This window comes from Rana temporaria, chromosome 7, assembly GCF_905171775.1.
Source record: "Rana temporaria chromosome 7, aRanTem1.1, whole genome shotgun sequence".
Lineage (NCBI taxonomy): Eukaryota > Metazoa > Chordata > Amphibia > Anura > Ranidae > Rana > Rana temporaria.
In genome coordinates, this window is record NC_053495.1 from 195,080,184 (window position 1) to 195,103,651 (window position 23,468).

The 23,468-nt window shown below is 46.6% G+C and overlaps 1 protein-coding gene across 5 annotated transcripts in view; it reads left to right on the plus strand.

Moving 5' to 3' along the window:
• The first annotated feature begins 269 nt into the window (after positions 1-269).
• The window catches only part of SERBP1 (SERPINE1 mRNA binding protein 1), a 41,468-nt gene continuing 18,269 nt past the window's right edge, over positions 270-23,468 (plus strand). For 3 of the 5 annotated variants that reach the window (XM_040360739.1, XM_040360741.1, XM_040360743.1), the window contains exons 1-4: positions 271-626; positions 14,334-14,532; positions 19,398-19,541; positions 19,629-19,712. In XM_040360739.1, the coding sequence (XP_040216673.1) occupies positions 374-626; positions 14,334-14,532; positions 19,398-19,541; positions 19,629-19,712 (680 nt within the window). In that variant the 5' untranslated portion in view covers positions 271-373. Of the gene's footprint in view, positions 627-14,333; positions 14,533-19,397; positions 19,542-19,628; positions 19,713-23,468 lie in introns of all 5 variants that reach the window. The other 2 variants (XM_040360744.1, XM_040360740.1) reach the window with 2 other exon arrangements.

A 23,468-nucleotide genomic window follows, 5' to 3' on the forward strand; every position in this document is an offset into this window, starting at 1 on the left:
TGTTCCTGTCACCTCATGTCATGAGCTGAGGTACTTCTATATATTGGTTGGGAGGGGAGAGGGCTCCTGCCTGTCCTCCCCCCTCCCCCAATGTATCTCCTCAGCTTTCCCTCATGTCACTGACAGGCAGCACAACACACAGCGCACAATGCGGCCGCGGTGAACGCCGGGAGTTGTAGTGCGGGGCGCCGCCCACACCCACTGCGCGCACCTCTCCCCCGCCTACGACTCCCGTCACCCCCCGCGCGCCCATGTCCCGGATGTCCCCAGCGCCGGAAGAGAAGACAACCTCTTTCCCGGCCATCTTTCAAGCGAGCTGCGCGCTCCGGGCCCTCGCCGTAATCTGAGGACATCCGACAGGACAGGGGCCAAAATGCCCGGTCATCTGCAAGAAGGCTTCGGCTGCGTCGTCACTAATCGTTTCGACCAGCTATTCGATGATGAAACCGACCCGTTCGAGGTGCTGAAGGCGGCCGAGAACAAGAAGAAGGAGGCGGGGGGAGCCCAGGCCAAGACCGCCGCCCAGGCCGCCAAACAGCCCAAGAAGGAGTCCCAGAAGGACCGCAGGAACCCTCTGCCCGACAAGAAGGAGGAGGCCGTGCCGCCTGTGGCCCTCAAGAAAGAAGGTGAGCGGGAGGAGGGGCCCGCCTCGTGCCAAGGGCCACCGGGGTCCCGTGCTGTCCGGGGAGGGGGGGCCGAGGACTTCCTGACGCGAGACCCCCTTCGTGCTGGGGCCCCCTGGCGTTGTCTGGGGGATCCCCCTATACCCGCTGCACGTGTGGCCCCTCGTGTGTCCGAGGGCCACACTTCAGCACCACGTGCACCTCCTGAGTATAGCTGCACCCCAATGTGTGTTGTCCGTGGTGGGGCCCCTGGGCGCCCTGCCAGTGTGCACTGTCCATGGTGGGGCCCCTGGGCGCCCTGCCAGTGTTCACTGTCCATGGTGGGGCCCCTGGGCGCCCTGCCAGTGTGACCCTCTGTGCACAGTCCATAGTGACCCCTGGCACTTCAAGGGAACCCTTTCCCTGCTACACGTGTGTCCCCTTAATCCACCCCCCCCATGCTGAGGGCCCCATAGCACCATGTGGGGTCCCCTGGAAGCTGCTAGTGCCCCTTTGAATATAGCTGCACCTGTGAGGTACTGTCCATAGTGGGGCCCCTAGCACTACAAAGGGAACCTTTCCCTGCTGTCCATGTATCCCCCTTAATTTAGCCTCTGTCCCCCCCCCACCCAATGTCTTGCCCCCAGGCTGAGGGCCACATATCAGAACCATGTGCACCCCCTGGTGGTGAGGCCCCTAGCACTATAAGGGGAACCTCCCCCTGCACACACATGTCCCCAAAATCCAGCCCCCCCATGTCTTGACTCCAAGCTGAGAGCCTATAGGGGAACACTTCCCCCTGCTGCACATGTACCCCCTTAATTTATTGCCCCACCCATGTCTTGATCACAGGCTGAGGGCCACATATCAGAACCATGTGCACCCCCCTGATGGTGAGGCCCCTGGCACTATAAGAGGAACATTCTGCTGCACATGTGTCCCCTTAATCCAGCCCCCCAATGTCTTGACCATGTGTACCCCCTGATGGTGGGGCCCTGGCACTATAAGGGGAACCTTCTGCTGCACATGTGTCCCCTTAATCCAGCCCCCCCCCCGTGTCTTGACCATGTGTACCCCCCGATGGTGAGGCCCCTGGCACTATAAGGGGAACCTTCTCCTGCTGCACATGTGTCCCCTTAATCCAGCCCCCCCCCAATGTCTTGACCATGTGTACCCCCCGATGGTGGGGCCCTGGCACTATAAGGGGAACCTTCTCCTGCTGCACATGTGTCCCCTTAATCCACCCCCAATGTCTTGACCCCAGGCTGAGGTCCTATAAGGGGAACCGTTCCCACTGCTGCACATGTACCCCCTTAATTTAGCCCCCCATGTCTTAATCACAGGCTGAGGTCCACATATCGGGACATGTGCACCCCCCGATGTTGGGGCCTCTGGCACTCCTTTCCCCTGCTGCAAATGTATCCCCTTAATCCACCTCCGATGGTGAGGTTTCTGGAAGCTCTGCTGTGCCCCTCTGGGTATAGATGCACCCCTGTGTGCTCTGTCCATAGTGGGGCCCCTGGAAGCTCCACTCACGCCCCATGGCTTGGAGAACTTCATAGACCAGAGACCACCTAGTACCAGTTTGCCCTTCTAAATATAGGCTGCTAATAAAACAAGAAACTCCAACTTATCTTGATGTCAACTTTATTGTCAGAAGGGTCAGACAGATGCAGGCGATGGTAGACGTGTTTCACAGGCGATGGCTTGCTTGTTCACCTGCCATACCCTATGGCTTGGAGGGCTTTCTAGGCCAGTGTGCCCCTCTAAATAAAGATGCACCTCAGTCTCCATGGTGGGGCAATGTAAGCCCTGCAAACACCCTACGACTTGCAGGACTTCCTAGATAAGAGATCACCTAGGACCGGTGTGCCCCTCTGAACAAAGCTGCTCACATTTAAAGGCACGACGCAGGGAAGATCCCCTGGTGTCAGTGTGCCCCTCTGTGCGCAATCTCTATGGTGGGGCCCCCTGTAAGCTCTGCTCACACCCTACTGCTTGGAGGACTTCCTTAATCGTGTGCCCCTCTGTGGGGCACCTGCAATCTGCTCACACGTAAAGGCCTAGATGCAGGAAAGATCCCCTGGTGTCAGTGTGCCCCTTGGAATATAGTGACACCTCTGTTCACATTCTACCTAGAGCAGGGGAGACAAGTGTGCGCCCCTCTGAACATGTCAGCCATCTCTATGGGCCGCTGAGTTGCGCTTCCACCCAAAGGCTTGGAGTGCTTACTACAAGATCCATTAGTGGCAGTGTGCCCCTCTGAATATAGCTGCATCTGTGTCTTGTGCTCACAGTGCAGAGGTCCTCTAGTGCCCGTGTGCCCCTCTGAATAAAGCTGCTGTGCTTTGTTTCTGTAGTGACATCATGGCCCTGTAGTACACAGGCCCGGGTCTGTCTATGTAAGTTACTATTATAGGTTGTCTCTTAGTTGTGCTCATGATGGGGGGGGATACTAAATGTGGATGTGCATTTGTTATCAATGTACTGGGGGCTCTCTTGCTTGTACTCATGCTGTGGGGGAGGGGTTCACTGAATGTATGCAGCACTTTTATAGTGTCACCATATTGGGGTCCTAGTTCCCTGTACTCATTCTGTGGGGGGAGGGGTTTACTGAATGTATGCAGCACTTTTGGTGTCACCATATTGGGGTCCTTGTTCCTGGGACTTATGCTATGGGGGAGGGGTAGTGAATAGGAGTGCATCTCTATCAGTTGTATTCATGCTCTGGGGGGAGGGGTAGTAGTAGCCCAATATCGGTGCTCTGGTGGAGCTTTGACAACCCCCTTCCCCTCCCCCATGCTAATTGAGGGAACTCCTCCATTGCTTTGAGTTGGGTGTCCGATTAAATGTATGCATGTTGAGGCTCTCCTCCCATCCCCCGAAGGTGGTGGGGAGGGGGGTGGTAATGGGATGCTGCTATCTTTTGGCAATAGAAAAGCCTGGCATGGTAGAAATGAGAACTGCCCTTGTCATCGTTCCATTCTAGATGATACCATGCTGATCCTTGGGGGGGGGGGGGGGGGGGGGGGGGTTACTATAGTGAGAGTCGCTGACCCAAAATAAATGAGACACTGAAGTCCATTCTAGATAACGCAGACTTTTTGCAGGTCAGCAACTCGCTGATTGGTGAAGCTGTAGGGTCAGCAAACTACTATGAAGTAGATAATGGCAGTTGTCTGATGCTGGGGGGAGGGGTCCATTAAAGCCTTATCAGAATTCTACACCCTGTATAAGGTCACACCTGTTTGGCTCCTCAATACTTCTCTGCCAGAAGTTTTAGTTCAGTGTCGGCTCTACAGCCTCAGGGACTTTCCCGAAGTAAAGTGCTTATTGTGGCCCTATGGATTTCCAGTAGCTCCACCCACTGTCAGTTCTACTTTCACTTAGAGGGGGGTGTTTTCTACAGCAGAGGCCTGCATTCAAATTTGTTTCTTGTATCTGTTTGAGGGACCCCCTCATGGCTCCCCACTGGTGGGGCCCACAGACCTCATGCATGTTTTTGTATTTCAAAGCTTCTAACTTCAGCTTGTTCAATTAAACTTTGATAATGAAACCTGGAAGCTGATTGTTTTCTAGGCAGAAGTCCGCCTGATTTTGCACTCTCCAGTTTTAGTAAATAAACCTTGTTGTGTGTCCCATGTAATGTCTAATTGTTGGGTTGTAAACGGCTGACCCTGGGGAAAGGGACACCCCCCACACACATGTATCCAGACCCCCTTTTATATGTCCTCTGTGGCCTATACAGGTGATCAGTTGTTTTTAGCATCAGTGTCTTGGTAGTTTATGGCATTGCTGTGGTCAGCATGGAATGGGGTAAGTATATTCCAGAAGTGAGGATTAGTGTAGGACAGTGGTCTCCAAACTGTGGGCTTGGGGCTGGATGCAGCCCTTTGCTTTTTAAAGAGGAGGTCCACCTTAAAAAGAAAAACAAATACATAAACATGCTCTTTAAAAAATGTTAAACATTTAAAAAAATATATATTTACCCAAAATGCCTGTTGCTAGGCAGTTTTCTTAATCTGCCACTTCCTATGCCGCGACACTCTTCCACCTTTGTCTTCTGGGACCGACACAGGTCCCAGTAGACAGCTGCCTATTTACAAAGTGCCGCGTGACTCGTGTTTTGGGAAACGGACAGTGAAGCCGCAAGCCTCCACTGCCCGTTTCCCTTGGCGAGGATGGCGGCGCCGGCACGCGATCCGAAGAATGGATTGGCCTCGGGGGGGGGGGGGGGCGACATCGCGGGCGCCCAGGACAGGTAAATGTCCTTATTAAAAGTTAGCTGTTACAGTGTTTGTAGCTGCTGATTTATATATAAATAAAAATTGCGGCTGGAACACCGCTTTAATCTGGCCTTTGAGGCATTATTGCAGCCACTGACCCCAACAATGGGGCACTATTCCTCCCAACAACAAACTATTTCTCCCCCTGATACCAAAGATTGGGCATTGTTTACTCCCACGGGCCACAGTCCAGCCCGCTAAAGTCTGAAGGACAGTAAACTGGCCCTTTCTGTAGAAAGTGTGGAGACCCCTGGTGTAGGAGTTGGGATGGGTTCTCGTCAGAAGTCTAATATGAATGAAGTTTGCCCCGCTGTCACCCATTGTATACATTGTACAAAGTGCCCTCTGGGGCATGAACCTCTACAGTGCATAACACAGGATACAAAGTATTCCTCCAGAGTAACGGATCTCCTATAACACTGATGTGAGGTGGATAGTGATTGGTAGGACATTGTTAGTTCTGGAAGAATACTTTGTATCCAGTGTTATGCAGAGTGCAGGTTGATGTATAGAAGGACACAATGTTGTGCAGTAGATCAGGTGACACTTCAGTAGATGGGAGGATGTGATCGGTGAGCTTCTATTATATTCTAAGTAGGAAGATGTTGTGTACATTACCAGGGATGGGCACACAATCCTATACTGGATGAATTCTGTGTTATGCTTTGGGGGGTGGCGTGCATGGTATGTGTGGGATAAGCCAGGAGTCAGAAATTATAGTAAGAAAAATTGTGTTTTTGGTGCTCAGATACAGTGAATACACTTTAAGGCTCGCTACAATACAATCAACTCTGTGGTACCAAAACTACATAATAGGGGGCCCTACCTCAGCTAGCCTATGGGGGCCCTACCTCAGCTAGCCTATGGGGGCCCTACCTCAGCTAGCCTATGGGGGCCCTACCTCAGCTAGCCTATGGGGGCCCTACCTCAGCTAGCCTATGGGGGCCCTACCTCAGCTAGCCTATGGGGGCCCTACCTCAGCTAGCCTATGGGGGCCCTACCTCAGCTAGCCTATGGGGGCCCTACCTCAGCTAGCCTATGGGGGCCCTACCTCTACATACATGTTGACAGATGAATATCAGATTGTATAGTCGGTCTAAAAGCTATATTGTGCTGGATATGTTTCTACACCAAATGTAAGTATAGAGGAGAACCAAGCTCTTTGCCTGGAATATTAAAAATTAAATGTTTAGTACCTGCAAACTCCCCCATCCATGTCTCCGCGCTTTATTTTGATGAGAAAACATAACATTTCTGTCCGTGGCCATCTTAAATAAGGGCAAATAATCCATGTAGCATTTGCTTCCTGGAGCCCATCTGCCCTTAGCTCAAGCATGCAAGCAGGAGTGTTTGGCTAAAAAAAAAAACACTCCTCCCCCAAAATCTCCTGTGATGTGAGACGACATTTGCCTAGCCAAAAAACAGGAAGAAATTAAGAAAAAGTTGAAAACCAATATGATCTACTTTCCTATTTATTTACTAATGCTAGCAGCATGAAGAGTATAAACGTAAGCAATGTTGATTGGGAGAGTAAAGTTCCAGCCATGCATGGAGCAAATTTCTGCAGGGACTGTGGGATACACTTTGATCCATGAATGAGCTGTGAGGTTGTACAGAATTAGAATCTATTGTCCTATTTGATTCTCCATCAGTACTGTAGGCTATAGCAAGGAACATTGCATACACAAGAAAAGCAGTGTTCTGACTATGAGAGACTCTAATGGTTAATGACTGGCCTCCACTCCGGGTTCAAACGTCCCCTCACTCATCACAAACACTTGAATCGGAAGAACCGACACTCCGGAATCCATCCGCATGCTTTATTCAGATAAAACCAACTGCTACTTTGTAACTTGGTTTTATCTGAATAATGCCCCTTTCACACTTGTGTGACGTTTGACAGATTCCCAATGATAACCATTCATATCTGTGCAACTTCACAGTAGTCCCTGTACTGCTTTGGTCCATAGACCTCAAGTTTACACAGGCATTCCCTGAAATGTTGACAATGTGAAAGGAGCCTAAAGCATATAGATGGATTCCAAAGTGCTGGTTCTTCTTCCAATTCATAGTTTTTCCTTTAAAATAATAACAAACCTATTATACTTGCCTCACCAGCACTCCTGGCTACCCTGTCAAGTGCCCCCACAGCAGACTGCTTGCTCTATGGGGGCACCTGAGCCGCTGCTATTGTGTCCATTTAGACACAGTCGCGGTTAGGCCCCACTCCCTCTCTTGCTTGGCTGGCTGACTGACAGCAGGGGAAGCCAATGGCACTGCTGTTGTCTCAGCCAATCAGGAGAGAGTCTGAGGCATTCGTGCAACGTTACTGGATAGAGATGTGCTTGAGTATTTGGGGGGGCTGCTGCTGCATACAGAAGGTTTTTTATCTTTCTGTATAAAGCCCCTCCCTTTCACACTGAGGAGTTTTTCAGGCGGTACAGCGCTAAAAATAACGCTGCTATACCGCCTGAAAAACTCCTTCACTGCCTACTCAATGTGAAAGCCCGAGGGCCTTCACACTGAGGCGATGCGCTGGCGGGAGAGAAAAAAAATCACCTGTCAGCATCATATTTGGAGCGGTGAGAGGAGCGGCGTGTATACCACTCCTTCCCATTTAAAACTGGGAACCGCAGCTATACCGCCACCGCGGCTCCCGTCCCAGTCTGAAAGGGGCCTAAAGATAAAAAAAAAGTGTCTGCCTTTACAACCACTTTAACATTGAATGCGGCAGACCCCCGTGCGCCACGTAGTTGATGGTAGATCTCAGGGCCGCCACACACATCACAATCTGCTAAGCCTTGGTCGACACTGTCACGGCTTGTCATGAGAGTTCCATGTTGTATGACAAGTCACGCCCCATTAACAGCAATGGAACGTTCTAATTGGTGTGATTCAAGTCGCTCTGACTTAGAAAACATCCTGCACTACTTTTGGTGCAACTTCAACACAACTTGCTTTGACCTCTGATAAGTCACATGGAAGCGGCGATGATGGCTTGCAGGGATTTCAAAGTCATGGTAGTGTGAGCAGGGGGGGTGGTTCACACCGAGCCTGCACAGCGCGTACACGCATGCCCTGCAATTTCATTGTAAATGTGCTAAAAATCGCAACTGGCTTGCATGGTACAAAAGGTAGGTGATCCAGGGGTGTCATTTACTTTCTTTTGACACCCAGTGCAGATCACAAATAGCGTGCGCTTTGCATGCAGTCCGATTCGCTGGCCCCGGCCTGATGGCTTCCACCATTATGTAGTACAAGGCCGGGTCTGATTGTATTAGGAGGACCACCTACCTCATCTACCCAAAGTTGGTTATTTAGTTGATCGATTGCTGTAGCCATATTGCATTGTTTTTTTGCTGAATCTAAAGTAGATTGTATGGTTGGGCTGTAATGTGTATGGTCACCTAAAGAAGATTGTACAATCGGATAGCACTGTGTGTGGTATTGGGGGGGGGGGGTGATTGGCTATCGTGGGAAATGGTCAGGATGCATCAGGCTGTGGTGGGAGAGATTTGCACATGGTATGTGTGATGGGAAATCTAATATCGGAGTTGTCACCAGAACATAAATAGGAGTGGGATCTTCCAATAGGGATAATAATATTCCCTTCACTTGGGAAGAGTTCCCTTCTTCCTGTTGTGACTACAAGACCGGAAGTGAAGGGAAATCACCCCTGTGAGACAAAGGAGCAAAGCTGATGTGTTGCCACCATTCCAGACCTGACATGCAGGATCGCCCTCCATTGTATGCAGACATTGAATCCGGGGTTTTAGTGCGCAGCTGCGGTAAAGGGGGAAGGGAGCGTTTCCTATATCCGGTGTAGTTACCGATCGGACCCCGCATGTTGAGCGATGGCGGCCGCCTCGGTCGGTGTATTGCGATCCCCCTAGCACGTGTTCCCGCACACCGCCCCGCGTACCACGCTTGGATCGTGCGGCGCTTCCGGGAGAGGGCGCGGCGCCGGGCACGTGGTGCTGTCAACGGGGAGGGCGGAGCGAGGCTTATGGCGGGAGATGGGCCGCTTACCACGAGGTGGAGGAGGGGCCCGGCTTGTCATCCATCGCGGGAAGGGAGCCTCAGTACGGGGGAGGGGCTTGTTTATCTCGGCCATGTGACTCGTGCAGCGTCTCGCTGTGAAGGCGGCCTGTGCGCACATGTCTGTATGGAGTGTGCAGAGCATGCTGGGACTTGTAGTTCCACAGAGATATAGATATATGCATGTAGTGCTTAAATGAATACCATTGTAAATACAATGACTGCTCCCTTTTTACATATGAATGTCAGATCAGTTCTTGACTCAAGAGCTTACAGTTTAGTCTTAAAGTGACACAACCTTTTTTTTTTTTTTTTTTTTTTTTTATTTCATCCTTTGTATATTCTGATTACTGATAAGCAGCAGCTTTCTGTTTACATTCCCTCCAGCAATGACCTTTTCCACCATCACATCGGAGCAATGTGTCGGCATGCTTGTATTCTCCATGTAACACAGTGACAACGCAGAACAATTGGAGACTGGAATAGATTGTTGTCACCTTATATTAGGAAGTGTCTGAACAAGGCAGGACTATTGACCTTGAAACTCTTTCAATAATATATGAAAGCCTGTGATTAGGTCTAGTTATTGGGTATATAAATACTTAAAATTATTTATATATATATATATATATATATATCACACACACACACACATGTAAATATATATATATATATATATATATATATATATATATATATATATATATATATATATATATATATAGTGGCGAGGGGTTAAAACCTCAGTCAGGGTTTTACTGCTAGCAACAAATCATCCGGTGACCTGACCCTTTCCTCCAGGCTGGCAGTGCCAATAATGGTGCCCCATTACAGCTCAGAAGAGGTCAGCACTCAGCCAGTAGATCCCCATGCCTTTTTAATGAGGTCATATTGCAACAATAATTGCAGAATCCGTTTTTATAAACAGTCTCAGCCTGTCACCCTAATTATTATTATTATTATTATACAGGTTAAATATATATAACAGTTTAGTTTGCACAGTGTTTTTACAATATTAGGCTGGGTTCACATTGATGCGAATTGGATGCATTTTTCTCTGCATCCATTCCGCGTGACTGGCTCTCAATGGAGCCAGTGTTCTGTCGATTGGTGAAGATCATCGGATAATGCCTCCGATCTGCACATGTGCAGTACGCAACGTCGCTCCAGCTGACGTGACATCAACACTGCGCATGCACAGTTCATATGAGGCATTATACGACAATCGGCAGAGGCAGAATCCTCCACCTACCAGACCTGTCACCGATACATGGGCACTTCCTGTGCACAGAACGCTGCCCCGCTCTCTATTCTATAGATCACATGTACAGAGTTCACATCCTGCCCAGGCGGACTCTCCACGTGTTTGTAGGACTACAGGTCCCAGCATCCCTTGCCCCACTAGTATTGCTCATGCTGGGATTTGTAGTCCCTGAAGGTCAACTTCCTCTGCGAGACGAGAAGCATAGAGAACCCGGCAGGGGTGGATGTGGCCCTGTGCAGGGAGCGGGGCCCCACATTGGTGGTGGTTTTGTCATTGTGGATTTCCGTGCCTTGGCTGATCATTGCATGCATTCACCAGAAGCGGTCTGCCATGCAGAGAGTGGTGGGTAAAAGGTGTGAAATAGCCTGGCTGTGTTGGCAGTAAGGCTGGGGAAAAAAATCGATTTTGAATCAAGTTGCGAGGGCAAAAATCGATTCAGGTTTTGACCAAATAGATTTTTTTTTTATTTATCTCCCCCCCCCCCCCCCCCCCCATAGAACCGGCGCACCGGACTAGGCCGAAACCACGGCCTCGCCTAAAAAATCCTGCTTGCTGCTATCCTGGGAAAAGGCCGCAAGGTCAGACGCCGCTCGCAGCCTTTTCCCAGGATTGCTGCGGGCAGGATGTTTTAGGCGAGGCCGCAGCTTTGGCCTAGTTCGTGGCCGTTTTCCAGGATCGCAAAAGACTAGGCTGGAGCCGCGGCCTCGCTTAAAAACTTAGGACCGGCGCAGTGTCCATGAAGAAAAAAAACTTCTTTTTTTTTTTTTAAACCGCAGATTTTTTTGGGAGGCCAAAATTGCCCATCTCTAGTTGGCAGTGGCATCACTAGGGTTGGTGTCACCTGCTGTGGTGAAATTTTGGGAGAGGGGGGGGGGGGGTTTGGCACCAAATTTTACCACACCAGGTGACACCAACTCTAGTGATGCCACTGCCAGCTAGAGCTGGGCGATTTTGGCCCCCCAAAAAATCTGCGATTTAAAAAAAAAAAAAAAAAAAATCTTGATTCGTATCAAGGTTTTTTTTATGTTTGTTTTTTTCCCCTGATGGACACTGCGCCGGTCCTTAGGTTTTAGGCAAGGCTAAAGCTGCGGCCCCGGCCTAGTCCGTTGCGATCCTGGGAAAAGGCTGTGGACTGACGGCTAGTATGGGGAACTTCTCCCTGTACTGCTGTCACAGGGAGTGAGAGGATCGGGCAGCAGTTGCAGCATTGGGAACTGAAAGTGAGCGGATAAACATTTTAAATGGTCATTATAACAGGAATAGAGGGGAAATCTTCCGATGTGGACGCTGGCTCCTGTGACATCTGTGTTTAGAGTACTAAAAGGGAATTTTGGGACTTTTTATGAAGCCATATAAAGTCACAACTTGTTCTGTTTTCTTATCTGTCTTTAGAAGGGATTGTACTGTAAAGAGATCCTTTCACTTCCTGATGAGTCTACAAGACAGGAAGTGAGGAAAAGTCTCCCTAACAAGATAGAGATGGCAAAAATAAACGGACCGCTGTTTTAACACCCGCTCAGTCAGAAATTGGAAAAGTTTTTTTTTTTTTTTTTTTTTTTTTTTCTTCTTCGGATAATTTAAAGCCATTTACAGTACTCTTTGAGCTTGTGTTAATCTTGTGCTTTCTAAGAATGTCACAATGATTGTGTATTGCCAGTGACAGAACGCTTTCTCAATGCTGGAGAAGCAGTGATGGATTTACTATGCGGCTTGTTGGGCTGTCTCGGCGTCTAAACAGATGAAGAAGCCCCTGTCACTGTTTTCATGGGTGTGGTAGCCATTGTTCGCCGTATAACATGTCTGGTGTAATTGCCGGCTCTTTTTTTGTGGCCGCACCCAGGTATAAAAGTATAAAGCAGTAATTGTGAGCTGAGAAGGATGATACCTAATAAAGTTTAATTTCTTATTCACATTAAAGTTTTAGGGCTGTGGATGGAATTGGTTATTTGAGCTATAAATGGCATGCAGTAGCTGAAGCCGTGTTTGCCCCACTTTATGGCTCCCAGCAGCTGCTGTCAGAGCCGGTTCAGCAGTCGTAGTACCGAGTGTCTATTCTTGGTGTGTTGTGGGAGCTCAGGGTGTGCTGTCAATCACCAAGTCTTGCATGGTTTCCACCCTGGGGCCCTTTCAAGATGTTGGTGACCTTACTTTGCCCAAGTACCTCAGTATATTCAGCAGTGGGTCCCCGTTCTTTTGAGTCAAATGGCAGTCTGATTTTTGGATTCTATTTCCGGAAAGCCAACAGTAAAGCTAAACTTTTTGGTTTAAAACTTTACATTAAAGAGGAAGTAAACCCTGACGGGTTTTACTTGCTCGCTGCAAAGCCTGCAAATTAAAAGCATAATGGGTTAGTATGCATCTCATACTAGCCCATTATGTGCCACTTGCCTGAAAAAGAATCCAGCGATGTCCCCAGTGTAGGCAGCGTCCATCTTCTGGCCCCTCTTCCTTCTGGGCCACGGACTCTGGCGCTGTGGTTCGCTGGAGCCGTGTGACGTCACTCCCGCGCATGCGCACAGGAGCCGTGATTAACGGCACAGGCTAGGGAATAAATGGCACTTAGTTTTGTTTCTTCCTCGTGCATGCACTGTTGGAATTTTCGGCGGACTACAAGTGAAATATCTCCTAAACGGCGCAAGTTTCGGAGATATTTCCACTACCTATAGGCAAGCCTTATTCTAGGCTTACCTATAGGTAGAAGTCCAAAAAGTGGGTTTACAACTACTTTAGGAGGTTGTTTTACTAAAACTGGAGAGTGTAATCCCTGGGTCACACTCGAGTGTTTTGACATGGCAATGGCGCCGTCCTAATTGGTGCGACGCTGCACCGATTTCAAAAAGTCAATTCTGTACTACTTTTCGGCCCGCAATTTACATTGACATCTGTGCAGAAGCCTGCACAGATGTCGCTAAAATCGGGACTGACAAGCGGGAGTGAAATCGTGCGAGTTCAGCTGAACTCGCTCATTGTGGACCTGGGCTGAAATCTGGAGCAGCTGTGCATGGTAGCCAATCGGCTACCATGCACAGCTGCACCAGATTTTGCACTCTCTAGTTTTAGACCACTTTCACACTGAGGTGCTTTTTACACTAAAAAAAGCTCCTGAAAACTGCTTCCCTTTAATATCAATGGATGCTTTCACACTGGGGCGGTGCTCTGGCAGGACGGTGAAAAAAGTCCTGCAAGCAGCATGTTTGGAGCACTTAAAAAAGCTCCTCCAAAAACGCCCCTGTCCATTGAAATTAATTGGAAGCACCTGAAAAGTGCAGCAAAATTGTTTTTTTTTTTTTTTTTTTTAGTCACATGACCATAAAAAAAAGCCAAACAGCTAAACACCCCAAAAGTGCTGCAAAAACGTCCAATGTTTTATGCCCCATACTTCTAACATCTGTAAGAGCTTTAATAAAAAACTTACTGGGCCACTAGGTAAAAAAAAAATCGAAAAACGGATGTGGCCACCACATCTGAAGCCTCATACACACGATCAGACTTTTCCGTGGATGTTTGTCCAAAGGGCGTTGGCTGTGAACTTGTAAAGCATGGCAGGACTTTTTCAGCCAACTTTCACCAAATGGTGCATTTTTTTTTTTTTTTTTTTTTAAGCTCTTTACCACCACCCTTTGGGCAACTTCTGCTATTGTTTGATGTTTAGCATTGGTTCTGAGCATGCGTCTTTGTACTTTAGTCGATGAACTTATGTACACGCAATCGAATTTTGCTCCATCGGACATTTGTTGCCGGAAAAGTTTGTCTGTTTTCACAGCAAACATTTGTCCGATGAAAAACCAAAAAAAAAATTCTGCGGTGCAAATGGGATTTGCAGTTGCTGGCCTCCTGAAAATGCCTGGCTTTTTTTTTTGGTACTCGGGCAGCGTATACAAATCATAATAAAGTGGGAACTCCGAATCTGAATTCTTGTGTGCAGAGACTGTACTGGAGTCATGGGATGAGCAGGAAATTATACAACTGGGCTTTCATCAAACAGTAATCTTCCACTTTAGTTTGCATCTAATGCTTTGCTGATGGGCCCCTGGCTGCTCGTTACACCTGCTTGTTGAGAAGCATAATGTTCTTTTATCACATGCTCTATTTATGTCGGCTGCACCATTGACATTCTAAAACGTGCTGTTTTGTGTATGGCAGGAATCAGGAGGGTCGGTAGGAGACCTGACCAGCAGCAACAACCAACACCACCACCACAGCAGCCAACTTCACAGGCCCCCCTGGGCGAAGGGAAGCCCATCGACAGAAGGCAAACAGACAGGCGGCCTCCTCGTGAACGTCGTTTTGAGAAACCAGCTGAAGAGAAGGGTGAAGGAGGAGGGGAATTTCCTGTGGACAGGTAAGACTTGTGCTTCTGGTTAAAAAAAAAAAAAGTCAACACTGCTATATGAGTAAATGTCATAAAAGGTTAAAGGATACGTTCACTTTAAAAAAAAAAAAAAATGCATGTATTTGCAGGTTAAAAAAAAAGATCATTTACATTTTTTTTGAAAACCTGTAAAGCATGGCACCAGTGATCAGAAGATTGCTGTTGCCATGCTTTACAGGCTCCAAAAAAAATAGATGCACATTATTTTGTATTTATTTTTTTACCTGCAGATTGTTTGGTGCCATGCAGGTTTTCCTGCAGATCTTTCTGTACATCCCATATGGGCAGGCATGTACACTGACAGGGAGTATCAATGAACTACCATGGTGCTCCACAGCACTGAGATAATTCATTAACTACAAGCTGACAGCCGCAAAGAATGTCGGGGTTCATTTACACTCAGAGCTTTGTGAATGAATGACGCAACAGAGATTTAAAAGTGACCACTAGTATGGGGGAACTTCTCCCTATACCCTCATCACAGGGAAAGGTGTGCAGTGGCTGCAGTAGTGGGAACATGTAACCTGTTTCAAAGGTAAACTTATCCTTTATAAGTGAATTCTGCTTCAGGAAAATTATTTTTGTTTGTAGGGCTGCAACTAACGATTATTTTCATAATCGATTAGTTGACCGATTTTATTGTTTCGATTAATCGGATAATGGCCTTAAAAAAAAAAAAATAGCATTTTTTATTTTTTTTTGGTCCAATTTGTTGTTGGGCAGATTAAAAAACACAAATTTCCGCAAAAACACATTACATGCTTTTCTGCAGCTTCTCCATTGAAGTATATTGAACCAAAAAAACCAAAATGGCACCGTAGGCCGGTTCACACTGGGGCGACTTGGGATCCGACTTGAAGTCGCCTCAAGTCGTCCCAAGTCGCGCTGTCGAGAAAAACAATGCAAGTGAATGGCAGCGGTTTTAATACACACGACTCGAGTCGCTCCGACTTCAAAAGAAGTTCCTGTACTATTTCAATCCGACTTGTAGGCGATTTGTACCCATTGATTTCAATGGAAGTCGCCTCCAAGTCTGATCACTGTCTTAACTGAAGCGACTTTCCAGGAAGATGACATACATTTCTCAGGCAAACCTCTCCCTCCCCCTCCCTCCCCTAGAGCTGATTGTTGTTTGGCCACTGGAAAGTCTCCTGTCATGGAGACGACTTCAAGTCGTGTTGTAAATCGCCCCAGATCGCCCTGTGGTTCATGCTCAAGTCGTGTAGGAGTTGCCTCTGAAAGTCGCGCTGGAAGTCGTGTCGCCCTAGTGTGAACCGACTCTAAAAGTAATATTTAAAGTAGCGATTTGCTTTTTTGTACTATAAAGGGCTAATTTTAGTTTTTTTAACCCCATTATGTTACTGGCCGATTAATCGATTATGAAAATTGTAATCGATTAATTTCATAATCAAATAGTTTTTTTTCGGGCCCTATTTGCATAACATCTTAAAAGCTTTTAATCCGATATATTGTTTGAAAAATGTAGCATTAATGGTGTTTTTTTTTACTTGTGGCATAAAATCCTTCTTTTTTTTTTTTTTTGTTCATAAAATGCAGCCTAATGAATGTTCCTGTACATTATTTCACTTTGCCTCCCTAGCAGTAGTAGAGTATTGTATCGTGTTAGCCTTTGATTAATTCAGAATGTCTGGCATTTAAAAAAGTTAGCTAATATAGGATATTGCTTAAAGGAGAAGTATAGCCAAAGCTTGTTTGGCTGTACTTCTCCTTTGGATCACGGGAGTGCAGTTCATTCTGCACTTCTGTAAATCGGTTTCTGCAGAGAGCGGCCTGAAGTTTGTTGGCGGCTTCGCGACCATGGAGTCGGGATCCGCCCATATCCCTTGACTGACACCGCTATCTGCAAGCTGCTGAGAGCCTGAGCCAGCCGCTCTTGTCCCCTCCACAGCCCAGTGCTCCATTGAGCGAGGAGGGGCAGGGCAGACAGACTGTGAGAACTGAGCAATTGGCAGTGTTCGATCGCTTGGTTCTCAGTGTTGGAGGCACCAGGGGACAGATGCTGCATCCCCCTAGTTTTAAGTATGAAGAATCTTTAAAAAAAAAAAAAAAGTAAGCTTTTTAGGTGTGCCTTGGATCCCATTTCATCCTTTGACAATTGCATTATGAGTAAAGGAGCCTGGAAAGCTTGCATCTTTAGGTTGAATTATATTAAAATTTAATCGTTTTCAAGTAAAGCAATAGGAGGTACAGAATAAAGAAGGAAAAAGGGGGGGTGTGTGGGGAGAGATAAGGAGCAGTAGTAAACTAATACCACAAGACATTACGTAACATTGACATACAGTGGAACCATGGTTTAAGAGTAATGCGTTTAACGACTGTTTTGAGTAACGAGCATCCATACTCAGTTTCCGGACCTTTCCAAGGGTTTTACGAGTTTAGCCGAGCTGTCCCTGAGTTTTGCCAAGGCTCCCCGATACCCCCCCCCTAAGGCCACATGCGATATTGCATGCCATAGAAGTCCATGCGGAACTATTTATCTTTGTTTCCAATGACTTCTATGGGGAAACTCACTTTGATATGCGAGTGCTTCGGATTACAAGCATTCTCCTGGAAGGGATTATACTCGTAATCCAAGGTTCCGCTGTATACAAGTGTGAGCAACAGTGCTCAAAATTGCAATCCGTGCCAAAAACAGCCTTGATGCCTGTGTAAGCAGATGCAGAAGTTATTGAAAGCTTGCATCTTTAATAACTAAAGCGATCCAATGAAGGGTTTTGCTTCAAACTTTGCCGTCACACATGCCAAATTCACTATGTTTCCATAACACAATAGTTTTGTTCCTTTTAATCCTGTGGCAAGACTTCCAACACTGTCACAAATAATTGCGGCCTTGCATCGGCTGCAGTAATCTTATAGTGTGATGTAGCCGCAGCATTGGGCAATGCATTAATCGTCAAACCTCACACAGCACTACTCTGCTCGTTTTGTGCCTCGTAAATGCGTCATTAGGATTAGCCACCCCCACAAGTCTATAAATTAATCCCAGTGACATGCTTCTCCAGGAAGCCAAACGCAAGAGATCGAGGAAATGTTGTTTCATGAGAAACTTCCCAGGCTTCCAGATATGTTTTAGCACTGTATAGCCTGCCCAACATTGCCTAGTGAATTGGGGGTTTGGATCTGAACTCCCAGCAACATTAAATAATCAATTTGTTGAGGGAAGTGACTTATTTTAGGAACTATAAGAGACATTTGTTGGCAGTGGGGGAAAAAACAAACTCAAATACAAGCATATACCATCTCATGTTTCTCGTTTTCCCCCCATCGATACACAAAATAAAAATTTTCAATCAAACAATTTTGTTTTCAAGGAATACATCTTGAGACCCAGTGATGTCTGCTGGTCTGTGCTTCGAGTCTGATCAGAGGGGCCGGTAGGCTCCTGTAAGCGCAGCACCATGCATCCGATCTTTCATGATTGTTTGTTTTATGAAAGAGCATATGCCTGCCATCTCTTTAAAGATGGGTGCTGCAGACAAAAGCTGTGTAGTCTGTTAATCATTTGTCTGAGCATGGATGTCGAGCATTTGTTCTGAACTATATCACTCCATCAAATAATAGCTGACAGATGTGAGAAACAATGACCACATTGATCAGGCGAGGAGGAGATTGATGATTGAAGTGGTTAGGCAGGAAATTAAGGTTGGCTCGTGAATTCTGCTGCAGCTTCAAAGGGTTAGATTATGGAGACGAGTCAGTGGTGCTCCAGGTGAGCAGAGATGGGGAGAAAGAGGATACAAATCCATAAGAGATCCCCCTATGGCCCCTTTCACACGGACGTGACAGATGACAGGTCTGTCTCTGCACACTGTGCAGGGAACGACCTTTCAGAGTACCGCTCTCCCCTATGGGGGATTTGATGACGACGGACCGTAGAGTCCGTTGTCATCCGGTCCGCCCATATGAAAGGGGCCTTAAGGGGTAGTATTCAGTTGTACATATGGGAAAAGTGTAAGGTTGCTGGGTAACCCATCCTAGGGTCAATTAACCTATTGCATGTGGAGAATGACTGTCTCCAGGCAGTAAGTGTGGGTGGTAGGACTTGATGTTTGCCAGGGTTTTCCAGAAATGCTTGCATCATGCTAGGTTGCAATCGGATCCATTGAACAATTGTAAAAAAAAAAGATAAAGCCACAAAATAATTATAAAACAGAAAAAGGTTACATAGGTTGAAAAGACACAGGTCCATCTAGTTCAACCATTTAAAAAAAATAAAGTTCTTCCAAGTGGATTCTTCAAGAAGGTTGGTATTGATCATAAAAACGCCCCAACGTGTTTAATGGGCACTTTGTCAGGGAAAAAATGTACAGTACACTTCAATAGGTGGGGGGTCTGTGTGCGTTCCTTTAGCCCAGAGTATAGCTAAAGTATTTGTTTTTTTTTTTGTTACCAACCACCTTGAAGAATCCACTTGGCAGCGCCTTTTTCACTGAATGGCAGTCCCTGCAGATTGTAGAGGTGCAGGTTTGCAGGGCATGGAGAGTAATCGATTTCAACAAGGGAGAGGACTTGCTACAAGTGTGGAAAGAGAATGTTAAGATTGAGGCACAGCTTTATATCTAGCCTTTCAAAAATAGCTGTATTTTAAGAAAAATGGTACTGAAGGTTAAAACAAAAAAAAATGTACGCCTTACTCTATTCATTATAGTATGTGAATCGATTATTACAGTTGGCCCATTACCAGCAGGACAGTAAGTATCCAATGCATTTTTTGCAATGGGATTCTATTTTGCTTTTTTTTTTCTCTCTCAAATGGTAGAAGAGTAGCTTTAACAAATTTTTTGTATACAATTATTTTCATCTTTCCCCTCCAGGCCTATTGGCGAAAGACCTCCCCGTGGTCGTGGTGGCCCCGGTGGAAGGGGACGTGGCGGCCGTGGACGTGGCATAGGCAGAGGTGATGGCTTTGACTCTCGTGGCAAACGTGAATTTGACAGGCATAGCGGAAGCGACCGAGCGTAAGTGGATTTTGCTTTGTTTTTGTTTTGTTGTTCTGTTCCCGATACTCCTTCTCAAACACTGACAATGTAACTCATTTTTGTTAGTTCTTCTTTCAGTGGCCCGAAGCATGAAGACAAGAGGGGAGGCAGCGGATCTCACAACTGGGGCAATGTTAAGGATGAAATGAGGTTGGTTGTAGTGGCTTGCGGTTACCCTTTCTTCCTTCTGCTTTACACTGGGTGGAGATTTTTACGTTTTTGTAAAAATACTTTGGGGTTGCAGCAGGGGTAAAGAATAGACCAGTTTTGGTGTGGTGTGTGTTTTTTTTTTTTTGGTGTGTGGTGGTGGATAATTACCCTTACATAATTAAAGGGTCACTAAAGGAAAACACTTTTTTTGCTGAAATGACTGTTTACAGGGTATAGAGACATAATAGTTAACTGATTCCTTTTAAAAACTATTAAAAATAGATAAAAATCAATCATATAATGTGCCTCTAGTTTCACTTTCGTTTTTGCAGCTAGCTTAGTTTTTGCATGCAATTTAAAGTGGAGGTACACCCGGAAATAACGTTTTTTAACCTTAGATTGATGCTCATTTTGTCTAGGGGAATCGGCTAGTTGTTTTAAAATCGAAGCTGTACTTACCGTTGTAGAGAGCGATCTTCTCCGCCGCTTCTGGGTATGGGCTGCGGGAATGGGCGTTCCTATTTTGATTGACAGTCTTCCGTCGGTCGCATTCATCGCGTCACGATTTTCCGAAAGTAGCCGAACGTCGGTGCGCAGTATAGAGCCGCACCGACGTTCGGCTACTCGTGACGCGATGGATGCGACCATCGGAAGACTGTCAATCAAGAAGGAACACCCAGTCCCGAAGACCCATACCCGGAAGCGGCGGAGAAGATCGCTCTCTACAACGGTAAGTACAGCTTCGATTTTAAAACAACTAGCCGATTCCCCTAGACAAAATGAGCATCAATCTAAGGGTAAAACAGTTTTTATGGGTGAACTCCCGCTTTAATGCCTCTGTGCTGGACAGAGCCATAGAGAGTGATGGTTAGGAAAACAAAATTAGAATCTCCCAGTACTGTGGTGATCAGGAAACAGACAACCAGGAAGTGTCCAGAACAGAGCAGAATTACAGCAACATGAGAGCAAAAACGAACAATGAGGACATGAAACCAGGACTGCAGTAAGGTAAAGGAAGCTATTTAGCTAAAAATAAAAATTCCATTAGTGACCCTTTAAGTGTACGTTTTCGGTGGATTAGCTGCTATAACTATCACCAGGTTATGTTTTCACTTATAGTGGACCTTTCCCTAAAAATCGTCAGTTTGACTCTCTAAAAGAGATTCACTAGAACAGCTTTTCATATGAGCAATTAATAAAAATGATAATTGCATAGTACAGGTCCTGATTAGAAGCAGCAGTGTGCTTCTTGCTTGACAGTGCCTTAGGTGCACTCTGTTGTAGCATCATAGGACTATCATGAAGGGAGGGGTTGTCTAAGAATAGCTGTCGCCACTGAAGGCTGCATCCATCTTGGCATCTTCCTTCACGATCCGCGGACTTCGGCTGTGTGACTGCCTGGAGCGGCTGTTCCTTCAGAGCGCATGCGCAGGTGATGTCATCGTATAAAGTAAATATCTCCCAAATGGTGCAAGTTCCGGAGGTAAGCCTTACTATAGACTTGCCTATTGGTACAAACAATACATGGACATTTTGCTTCCTTTTAAGTGTAAGAAAAGCTGGAGATCTGCTTTAAAATAAGGCACATTGGGGGTTATTTAGGAAAGGCAAATCTACTTTGCACTACAAGTACAGTTGCTGTAAATGAGGGGAGGATCTGCTGATTTTATTACCCACTCACGTGCAAGCTGAAATGCTGCTTGTTTTCCTTGCATGCCCCCCTCTGATCTACAGCGCATGCACTTGTAGTGCAAAGTGGCTTTGCCTTTAGTAAATAACCCCCCATTGTTTGCTTATAGAAATGTTTAGGACTGGAGGCACACAATTGATCACAACAGGGGATCTGGCTTTAAGCACACCTATACTTCCACAATGGCACCATTTTTAATTTTTTTCCATTCAATATGTCCTACTGCAGAGCATATCTGCTGGAGGCTAGAAAGGCTCAAAATCACAGTGAGTGGGAAGTAGCCACAGTTGTGTATTAAATGAAACGTTATGAGAAAAACAAATGTAGGAGGCTTCAAGTGCTAACCCACCCTTCTCACAATGCTAGTCACCTGGCAGATGTGAATTTCTTGCTTTTAAAACAATGGCGTCACTGGCCCAGAACAAATATACTGATAAGGACTTCTGAATTTCTTTCATTTTAATACATTTTAGGCCAGTGGGTGAGCAGAACAGAGTACATAAAAAAGCAGTGCAGCACTATAAACAAAACACACAGAAAATAAAATAAAATGGCAAGTCCAAAAATTGATCAGAGTGAAGAAAGGGTTAAACTGACTCCTGGGACCTCACTGAGGTGTTCAGATGCAAACTCCTTAAACCACAGCAAAACGGGTATCCTTAAATAGAAGTACAAGCCGCTCACCTGAACGGATGGACCTGTGTGTGAGCAGCAGGTCAAATGCGCTGTCCCTCAAATGAGGGGGGGGGGGGGTGAAGTAAAGCAGTGCCTCCTCGAATGATCCCCTTCTCCAAAAGACTCCAGATGATGGATGGTCATCCGATAAGCTTTCACGTGGAATGGAGTCATAGAAAGGTATAAAGCAGACACATAGTGCTCTCCGTATGATCACAGTAACAATAAATTTATTAAAAAGATGGGGTACTCACAAATAAAGCACTATATCCTAGTGCAGGGGTCTCCAAACATTTTAAACAAAGGGCCGGATTCAGACTTTAGAAGGGCCGGATTGTGGCCAGCAGGATTAGAAATGGTCTTGGCATCAGTGGGAGTAAACATCACCACATTTGGTATGGGGGGGGGGGGGGAATAGTGCCCCATTGTTGGAAGAAAAGAGCCCTCATTATTTGTGATGGTGGGAGAAATGGTGCTCCATTTTTGGTGTCAGATGGCATTGTAGTGTCTTGTATCAGTAGGAGGAATAGTGCCCCAAGGGCCGGGTAAAGGCAAGCAAAGGGCCACATCCGGCCCTCGGGCCGCAGTTTGGAGACCACTGTCCTAGTGCATGGAAAATGAGCATATAACAATAAAAAGACCAGGTAGGTGGCGGTCCTGACATCGAATAAAAGCCCCCCGCACGTGTATCGTCCAAAGGCACAGGACTTCTTCAACGGATATGGGGGATTCAATATATATAACAGCAGGACCCAATTAGGTCAATTAGAAAACCCCCCCGCCCCCCCCCCCCCCCCCAAATAAGGGAACACCCATCTCGGAATGTTTTAAAAACAAGACCATCACAGCTATGATGGAGAACTACATAGTACAAACAGACTGACCACAAAAGTATCATACAACTGTAAGCAGAAAAACAATGTTCTAATGTACACAGACAGCCCTCAAGTAGTTAAAGTGAGCAGAACAGCCAAGAAAAACATCACTCCAGTATCTGTATGTTAGAGCTGACAGTAGGCTCTCTTGTAATAGCCATCAGAGCAACTTACTGGGATTCCCACCTCCTTCCACGGCTTTCCAGTCCCACTGGGAGACCCAAGCAACCAGCCGTTGCAATCGCCACCTGGCAGGACAGCCGAGCAAAGCCAGGATCAGTTTTGCTCGGCTGTTCATAATGGTATACTGGAAACGATGACATGACATCACTCTGCAAGCATCAGCGCCAGTTTTAAAAAATCTAAAGTACAGGTGTCAAACACAAGGCCCGCGGGCCGAATCCGGCCCTCCAGGCCATTTAATGTGGCCCTTGCAGCTACTGGTCCTCCTCCAGACCCTGTACTTTCTGCTTTTAAGCAATGTATCCCGTTTCTTCCCAGCAGCAGCATAAGGAA